Source organism: Clupea harengus, chromosome 21 (assembly GCF_900700415.2).
Source record: "Clupea harengus chromosome 21, Ch_v2.0.2, whole genome shotgun sequence".
Lineage (NCBI taxonomy): Eukaryota > Metazoa > Chordata > Actinopteri > Clupeiformes > Clupeidae > Clupea > Clupea harengus.
This window is the reverse complement of record NC_045172.1, coordinates 3,034,169-3,044,002: the sequence shown is the minus strand read 5'-3', so window position 1 is coordinate 3,044,002 and position 9,834 is coordinate 3,034,169. Positions and strand designations below refer to the sequence as shown.

At 40.7% G+C, this 9,834-nt stretch overlaps 1 protein-coding gene across 1 annotated transcript; it reads right to left on the bottom strand.

Moving 5' to 3' along the window:
• Positions 1-1,235: 1,235 nt before the first annotated feature.
• On the bottom strand, positions 1,236-8,620 carry grpr (gastrin-releasing peptide receptor). Its single transcript, XM_012819661.2, has 3 exons — positions 7,986-8,620; positions 5,963-6,308; positions 1,236-3,357 (listed from the first exon to the last, which is right to left on the bottom strand). The coding sequence occupies exons 1-3, from the start codon at positions 8,354-8,356 to the stop codon at positions 2,962-2,964; spliced, it is 1,113 nt and encodes a 370-aa protein (XP_012675115.2). The 5' UTR covers positions 8,357-8,620; the 3' UTR covers positions 1,236-2,961.
• Between the last annotated feature and the right edge of the window lie 1,214 nt (positions 8,621-9,834).

Sequence of the window (9,834 nt, the reverse complement as noted above, 5' to 3'; positions counted from 1 at the left end):
TTGGTCACCAACACTTAAGGTGCTGGCTCAGGGAGAATCCTGAATGGCACTGCAAGTCAGCACTGTCCAATAAGCCAAACACAAAAATCAGCTCCAGTCCATGAACATGGTAGACAGTTTATACTTAAAGACAGACAGATAACTGCCTTACTTGTACTACCATGAAATACCTTTCTGTATTCAGTGCCAACAGAAACAAACCTCTTGTGTTGAGAGTCAAAGGACTACATAAATCATGCACTGAAATTGCATGTTGATATAACTGTACTCTTGGCCATTGATTTAAAATAAACAGACAATGATAAAAAAAAAAAACATCTTTAAGGACACGTTTGAATTTGAAGTGTCCTTCAAGTTCAGGCGTTTCCTGCATCTAAGATTTTTAAAAGCTCCAGTATGCCATCAATGTGGCATACATTAAAGAGAAAGAGAAAGAGAAAGAGAACCTGTTGTGATGTTAATCACAATAGACTTGCAGCCCAGGTCCTATCTGTAAGCCAAACATGAGCCGAGAGGAGAGGATGTCAGTTCCATCCTGAGTTGGAGTGGGGAGGCCCCTTTCTCTCCTCCATCATCCAGACAAGTGTGCTTGGACCTCCAGGGACTACGAAAGGTCTTCTATATAACCTCAGTGGGAGAAGAAGAAGAAGAAGAAGATGAGATGGAGAAAAACAGAGAGAGTGAAAGAGATAGAGGAAGAGGGGGAATGATGAAAAATGGATGTCTGACCATTCTGGGGTTTATTTTCTTGGCTTTTTTCCGTTCCCATGTTGAAACCCTTCTCAACCTTACAACTGACTATGGACGCAAAGGAATTGCAAGGAATTTGTTTGGTTTTGCATTTGTTTGTGTAAATATGGTTTACCAAACATATACATTAACCAATCTCAAAATGGCTGCAGGAGTTCAAAGGTGTACCCCGTGAAAGGTTAACGCATGGCATAACAAACATACATCAGTCAGTGTCTGTTGATCATAATCTAAAGCAAACCCAGGACAGATGAGCTGGCTGTACATTGATTGCTCTGTGTGGTTATCCATAGTTACTTCAGATGTACGCTACTTATGTAGTACACTACATAGCTACTTATGATGATGAACTAGTAGGTCTGGAAAAGGGGTTTACGGCAGAGGGTAGTACTCACCATGTTGTGTCAAAAAGGCTGGTGGAGAACTGTGCAAAATATATTGGATTCCAAATAAAGAATGATCACAAAGCTATTTCCATTTTTATTCACATTTTCAACATCGCTTTGACAAATAGAGGGAAATAAGCCACATACAAACTAATCAAACACAAGCATTCAATCCCCCTGACAAGAGTAGTGTTTGCAAGAAAGTGGACATCACATCCGTACAGAAAGTGTTTTCTTTTTCATTACTGCTTCACCGTTTATGTCTCTTGGCTGTGGAGACCTGCATGAATGTGGCATTTGCAGAGCCTCCCCTTAGTTTACTGCAAAATAACCTTCCAGTTGCAAATTATATTTATACTTTCCACTTGTGTTTCTACAGAAGCTTAGACAGAGCACAGAGAAAACATACTGTACAGATACATATTGGTCAGAATCAAACATTATTTATAAATAAATATATGACAAAGATAAAACAATTAGGATGCAATTGATTGTTCCTGATTGAGCCATGAAGTGCCAGAGTTGTTGATCATGATATAAACCAATCTATAACACACCAACATGTGTCGTTTAGGCCAATCACGCATCTTGAGCTCATTACACTGTTCATTTAAGCTTTGTTTTTCAATTGGCTTTTTCATTAAGGACTTGAATACAAGCCTGAAGCATCCATCCATCTCTCTCTCTCTCCCTCTCCCTCTCTCTCTGTCTCCTATATTGCATGTTCAGTAGATTACTTTACTTACTTACTAATTAGATGCTAAATAAACTTAAAGACCACTCAAGTACCACATAAACAAAAACCAACAGGTATTCTCAAGTGACTCATTCCACACAGGATTTTGTCTCAGCATTACTAGTAAAAAAAAAACACATTTCATACCTTTTTAGTGGTGCTCATGGGACACTGCAAGTCGCAGTAAATACATAAGCCTCTTTTGTTGATGGTTCCAAAGCACATTATTCATTACAAACATTCAGTGGCAGCATTAACACTTATGACACACTCTTGTGTCATAAACTTCACTGCCATCACAACATTACGAGGTACTGTCGGTAGAATAGAAGTAAGGTCACAAAAAGTCTAACTAAATCATACAGCGTACTTCTTCTTTTGATTCATAAGAACCACATTAAAACACCAACAGACATAGAAACACAAATGTTGACTATTTGAACACCATATTTAATACACTCTGACAAGGCCCTAGATTGCTGGATAGGCACAACACTGTTAACTGCATCATGAGAGTGAAAAGACTTATATGTAAATACAAAACACCCTGTCTTTCTTTTCACAGTTTGCATGATGCTTGCTTGTGACTCCTAACATGAGTTGAGTTCTGGGACGTGCTAAAGCCTAAAAGATTCTGTTGTATAATTATACACTGGTCATGGTTTCGATTGTCATTCTTAATAAAGTATTATGTATAGTAATCTGTATATTGTAAATAAATATATATAAACTGTAAACATTTCAATGACAATCTAAAGTTCATCCAAAGCATTTTCAAGGTCCACTTGAAATACTGTATGTACGTATTTTGGTTAGAGGTGTTTTTGTGTTTTAGCTAGCTAAGGATTTACTAATGGCAATCTGTAACCATGCCAACTAAAGCTAGGAGCTACAGGCAAACCTCATGCATATTCGTTTTCGATTTTTTTAATAATTCATCTTTATCCAGACTTATCTTAACTCGGAACAGACACATAATGCTTTCTGTCTGTTAAACTCATATGTCCCTTTAAGCGAATTATCTCTTTCAAACACATCACACACTCTCTGACAACCCAGTTCTGATGACTGAGATACCTGTGAGAACTACTACACCTCGTGCGAACCGTGGTTGCCATTGACGATGGTGAAGCTGGCCATCGAGTGGTTGGTGCTCTTTAGCGATGTCATGCGCGTGTTGTTACGGCCGGCGCTTTGTGATCGCGGTGCCAGCAAGCGACGGGATGGGCAGCAACAGCACAGCTGCTTGTTGAACTGCTTCTGGAAGCTCTTGCTGAGTAGGTAGAGGGCGAAGGGGTTGACGCAGGAGTTGGTGAAGGCCAGGATGCGGGCACACACGCTGGCCACGTAGTGGGCCAGGGAGGTGTCCGCCTCGGAGTAGTTGTAGCAGCGGTACAGGTAGATGACGTGGCTGGGGAGCCAACAGACAGCAAACAGGCCCACGAACACCAGCACTGTCTTGGCCAGCCTCTTTCGGGACTCGATCTGTGAAATGAGGAGACTAGGATGTTAGCGGTGATGTCTTTTCCCGGATCTTCTACTCTTCAAATATATAGTTAAATTAAAATAAATTAGCACTTTGTAAGGAGAATATAACTAAAATCTTGCACATTTCAGTCTCTGAGTGCCAAAGCAGCTGCTAACAACCTACCCATTAGCAAATCAGGCTTAATCATATGATAAGGGGTGGTTGCTATTGGGTCATGACGTAGCAAGAACACCTGAGAAAACACCTTGTTTCAGCAGTAAACAAGTCCACATGCTGGGTTGTGTTCATACTTCATACATACACTGCTGAAGTGAGGACAAACATATCCACTTTGAGCTTCGCCTTGACCCAGCTGAGGAAATTTGTAATGAGTAAGTTATATTCGTTTGACCAGCTGTTGTAATGAATGCTGTTGATTAACTTATAGGAAGTAAAACATTTACATTTGATTTAAATAAAAAATATTTTACCACATTCCTTTTACTCGTGTTATTATTGCTGAGGTTTTCTAGAACATAATCATATATGCCACTTCTGCGTCAATGTTTTTAGTTAGGTGAAATATACAAAAATATCATGGCATGGCAGACTACTAAAAGAGTCTAACAGGCCTCAGTGTCCCAAGTTTTAGAGGGATGTCTAAGTAACCATCAAACCACAGAATACAATATCTTTTTTTTAAGAGCACTCATCTGAAATAGCTATTGGTCTGAGAAACCATTTATTTTGTCAATGTACCCATCACCAAGACCGTCATCTGTTGGTGAGTGTGTTTCCAAACTGTTATTACAGTGCAACAGAACACTATAGACAAGCCCCTACACTCCTTTGTGTTTTCAAAGAAAGGATATACATCACCTCCTAATGGATCCACACACAGGCTATGATTTGGCAGCAGTTACATAGTGGTAATGGCAGGCACATCCGGGATTTTCCCCCCCTTTCTCACATTGGCAGTGGTGCTGTAGCACTTTGGGCTATTAGGGTGTTCCTAAAGTGGGCATGTGTGCAGTAATGCACCCATTTTTTTTAAATAACACCTCAGTGAATTAATACACATGCCACACCTACCTTGCTTCTAAGCAGTATGGTTGTCTTTCCCTTTATTTGGATAACCACACAGATACAAAGTCAAGATATATTGTTATATATATCCTTTGACATTATGGCATTCACTTTAACTACTATGCTAAATACTCTCAGCTTTTAATGTCCATTGAGCCCTCATCACTTGTCTCCATGACATCAACTTGTGGATGACTATCTAAAACTACATGGCAATGAAACTGAGCAACTCCTTCTTAACTCTGAATCAGCACTTTTAAAGATGAACCCTTTCACCCTCCCCATATAGACAGTCCCATTAGGGAGCCTTGGGGTTATTTTGGCCAACACTCTTTCATTCACTGCGCACATAAACAATGTTTCTCACAGAGCATTTTTCCATCTACAAAACAGCTCTAGACTACGCCCTGCCCGTATTCGGCACAGCACATAAGTCCTGGTCAATGCCGTTGTCACGTATCGTATTGATTACTGCAATTTCTTCCTGTCTGCCATCCCTCATGAACTCCTTGCCTAGCTCCAATTCAACCAGAGCTCTGCTGCAGTCAGCCAGCCACATCACAACTAGGCTCACCCAACTCCACTGGCCTCCTGTGCCCTACACAATACAATTTAAAGTCCAGGGCCTTCCATAACCTTGTCCCTGTCCCCCTCCCCCCCTTTACCTCTTGGAGATCTACACTCCCAACTCACTTCCCCATCATATCCATCACTGTAAATCCATACAGAATTTACATTTGTCTTCTTAGACTTGCATATTTAATGTGATTTCTTACTTTATGGATGCCTGTCAAACCATTTATTTGATTGGATTTCTGAATTGTATACCTTGGGTGTCCCGCAAAGCACTTTTATTATTATTATTATTATTATTATTATCATTATTATTATTATTAGTAGTAGTAGTAGTATTAATAATTTAGGGGTTTTATCCGACATAAAGGCCACCAACATCAAAGATGATGGAGCACCATTAAGAATCTGAAACTTGTTTGGCAAGCAGGGCTGAACAGATGGGTAAGATTGGAATATGTCTATTTGTTATTAGGATTGAAACACATCAAGCATCTCTCAGCATTGATGGGACGGAACTCAAGCCTTTCCTAGCATACCCATTAAGTGACAAGCCCAGCAGTGCTGTTCACAGACGTGTCTAAAAGCCTAACACTCATATTTGCTGTTGACTAGGCTCGTACCGCATGGCCACACAGCTTCTTCCCCAATCACACAAACCAGTGGGAATGTCAGAAGCAGCAGGAAAATGAGTAGTACCAGTAATACCTCCGCATGTGGGGAAATGATTTTTCAGGCTCATCAAGAAGCTGAACAAACGACCTTCACCAGAATGTTCTTTGATGAGAGAGCTTAAGATGGTCCTGGACTACATGATGTTGTAAGAATGTATGGTAAGGGTGAAAGTATTATGAAGAACCTATGAGCTTCTAGGGATCTGAACCAATGAGCTTGTGTTTCACCCATCGACCTTTGAACGATGCTACTGATATCAACTCCCAGCATGCATCTGTGTGATCTCACCTGTCTCCTGACATGGACGTTGCCCTCCACTGGCATGTTGGACGCGCTCCTAATCAGGCTCCTGGCGATGAAGAAGTAGTAGATAGAGATGATGAAGAGCGGTATGACATAGAAGATGAGGAAGGAGGCCATGGAGTGGATCTTGGGGTGCAGGTCCCCAGCCTGTGGATAGGGGGCGCATGTCACAAAGGTGTCATTGGTCCTGGCGATGGGGAAGGCGTGCAGGTCGGAGAAGATGGCCTCTGGTATAGCAAGGGTCAAGGACAACAGCCAGATCATGGCGGCGCGAAGGCAGATCTTGGCGTGAGACATCTGTATGTCCATCGGCTTGACGATAGCCTTGTATCTGACAAAACAGAAAGAGATTTCTATGGTTTTTTTTTTTGCCAAGACACTGATCATAACATCTTTTACAAGGAGCTATTTTCTCTACATTGATATGACAATAGAAGTGCAGTTCTTACAAACTGAACCTTTCAAGGCAAATACTGTATGTCTATCTAACTGGGAGCTCACATCAATCTTCAGTCTTTGTGTCCTTTGTTCCCTATGAGTCTCGCAGAGATGAATGATTGTGATGACGACTGAAAACAGACATTAATCATCCGCTTCACGAGATAACATTTTTATAACATCAATGTCAGAAGAGTGTCCTCACTTTCAATTCAACTTTTTTTATCATGAAGGGATGTCTATCATGCTGAAGTCAAAAACTCAAGAGTCAAACTGTTCATGTCACAGCGTTGGTCATTGCTTTGGTTTGGAGCCCAACAAATTCAGTGGCTTTGGATGAGGCTTTTTTTTGGGGCTGAGTAACTGAGCCGGAATCCCTGACTCATTCAAGACTTCAAACACAGTGGGAAGGAGCCCCTTCCATTCATTTAATTGCTCACAGCTAGACTGTCACTCAAAGGACCGCAGCATTTAAATTTTTCTCTTCTTCCTTAAAATAAATAAAGTTAACATTATTTCCTTATTTCAAAATGAAGGGTCAAAGTGTAATAAAGTTATTGTTTAATTACAGACTATATACTGTACATTAGAAAGGGTTTGTCTTGGGGAATTGCAACTGTACATGTCTCATAGTCTTTTTTTTAGCTGTGTTTGAAACTACTGACTGGACAGGAATGAATTTAGGAAACCCTTAAATACCCTACAGGAGAATCACTGTATGTATATGTAATCTCAAATGGTGTCGTTTTGTCTGACTTCTACATAGCACTTGTCCATGTTTGTGCTAGTGTGTGGGCACGTCCACATGTGTGGGTGTGTGCTTGTGTGTGTGTGTGTGTGTGTGTGTGTGTGTGTGTGTGTGTGTGTGTGTGTGTGTGGTGGGTACAAAAAATAATCTGACAAGTTCAAATGTGGACTGTTTATCTTTACATGTCATCTGTGGAGTTTATGTATTCCTGAAAACCCTGAAAGGATGAGTCAAACTTAGATTAAGACCATAAACCTGGCACCATCAAATACACAACATGCTATTTCACTCCCCTCCTTAAGCCTCGAGCCCTTAAATCAGCTGTGGCTGAGCTTGCTGTGGATACTTCTGTCTGTGGGTGCTGATAGACTACTGTCTGCATTGGTGTCCTACTTTTAAAAGGAACCATTTCAAAGCATGACAGCACAGTCTGTCAGAGCTATGTGTGGCCATGATCTGGACTTCTTCATCTCCAATGAAGGACTAGCTAATAATGACTGTGCCAACCCTGTCTACCTAGTGCCCATTTTCATTATAAAATCAGTTTGGCCAATTTCATATAAATATCTCACATCTGAACAGTGTGAGCAACACATTGCCGGCAAAGTAGCATTGCAGTTCATTTAGGCAGTTAAAATAGACACATTTTACTGTATCTCACAACAGCTACATGGTTTTGTATGATGATGTGTATCAGTCAACATACAGTCCACACGCTTGAAAATTCACGTGTATTGTGAAACCACTGCAAGCAATAAATACCTCGCGTCTTTCCGCGCTGCATCTAACATAATCAGCGCTTTCTGTTCTTGCCAATCTTACCTGTCTGCAGACAGTGCTGTGAGAGTGAAGACCGACACCCCCACCGAAGTGAGCTGTATGAACGGGATAAGTTTACACCCGACTCTGCCGAAAAGCCACTCATCAGCCAAGAACCTGGTAGCATCCACCGGAGCGCAGGTCACAAGAAGGATCAAGTCACCCAACGCAAGACTCGACATGAGCAGATTCGGGATATTTCTCATGGATTTTACCGTGCAAAACGTCCGGATCAGAGTGATATTGCCAATCAAACCAACGATAATAATAAGAGAGTATATTGTGGTGACTGCAATCCCAGTGTTCTTGTGCCACATGGAGTAGTCAGGATCCGCGGTGAGATGTTCCAGCTCTGAAGATATATTCGCAGACATTTTTATAACTTCTTGGCTAAAACTTATCCTATGTCCCAGTCTCACGTTACATCTCAGTTAGAAAGTAGCCAATTCGGTTAGTCAGTTTTTCCGAAAACTGAACGAAAAGTTACCTTCAAAATTAAAGCGCATGTTGCTCTAAGCGCTTTAATAGATGCTAATGGATTGGATTGATTTGTCAAGTCTTAGCGCAAACAACACATCATTTTGCCATCTTTACAAAAGTCATGTTCGTCTTGCGAAATAATTGTGTTTCTTCTCTACCTCTGCAGCCTCTTACAACTGCGCATCCCCGTGGTGTGGTTTGGAGAGGAGCAAGGACGCGCTCTCCGCACGTGCATTAAGCGGGGTTGGTGATAATAGTGACAACCTCTCTTCTCCCAATAGCATTTGCACGCAAAGGATGAATCATTACATTTTTCCAAATAGGAGATTCTTCGATGTTTACTGCCATTTACTAATACATCTTAATTATGAAGTGTTTGATACGTGTTTCTGATACATCAAAGGTTTCTAATACATTCTCTAAATACGAGGGTAGATCATTCAGTGTTATGATATGAGCATGTAATTACATAAGGTGATATAACCACACATCAACCATCTACTTATCATTACCCAGTAGTATTCTACATTTACAACAATTTGTTATCTGTTACAATAAGTGTGAGATAAACTGGCATGGTAAACTGAATGTGAGTAAAAGCACACATTGTGTCTTTTTGTGTAAAAAAAAACCCATTAAGCTACAATCAAAGACAAATGCTGCATTTTTAATGTGACAGCAAGTGACTACAACACATCAAAGCCATTTCAAATATACTTTTCATACAAGCAAAGCATACGTCATTTACTACGCTGAATGAATCATGTAGTGCGTTTGTATTTCACTTGATTCTTATTGGGGCTGAAGAAAATGTCTGGTTTATTGGTAACAATAACAGACAAAGTGGTTAAGGTCTCATAATTCCTCATCATAGAGAGGCATTGGAGAACATGGCTGAGTCAGACACAGCAGAAAGGAAACTGCATGCGCAGACATATACAAGTTATCAGTGAACAGACTGTGTGGATAACAACCTTCCTTGCTGAGATGCTTTCCCGTTGTCACCTAAGGTAAAGGAGGCTGCCAACTCACAATGAAAGTGCCTGTGATTCATGGACCTCCTGTTGCCTTAAAAACCAATGAGAGAAAGAGATGTGAAAAGGGGGAATTAACTGGAGAGGAAGGGGTATAAACCCATAGGAGACGAACTGTCTGAACCCAGTCGTCACAATACATTTGGATGTCAGTCTGACTGTTCTTACTGCGTTTCTGAGTGCAAAATGACATTCGGTCATCTAGTCATTTTGCAGATACATTTATCAAAAGCAATGTGGGATACATTATAACCCAAACAACAGTAGGCTAAAAATAAGCCATTTACATAAGTATTATGAAAACGATGAGCTGCAATCTTAGGTGAATGTGCTAAAAG

Coding starts and splice junctions, on each gene's coding strand:
- grpr (XM_012819661.2), bottom strand. CDS start 8,356: ATGTCTGCGAATATATCTTCAGAGCTGGAACATCTCACCGCGGATCCT. Junction 6,309..7,985: donor ACAGCACTGTCTGCAGACAG/GTAAGATTGGCA, acceptor CTGTTTTGTCAG/ATACAAGGCTATCGTCAAGC. Junction 3,358..5,962: donor ACGTCCATGTCAGGAGACAG/GTGAGATCACAC, acceptor CTCATTTCACAG/ATCGAGTCCCGAAAGAGGCT.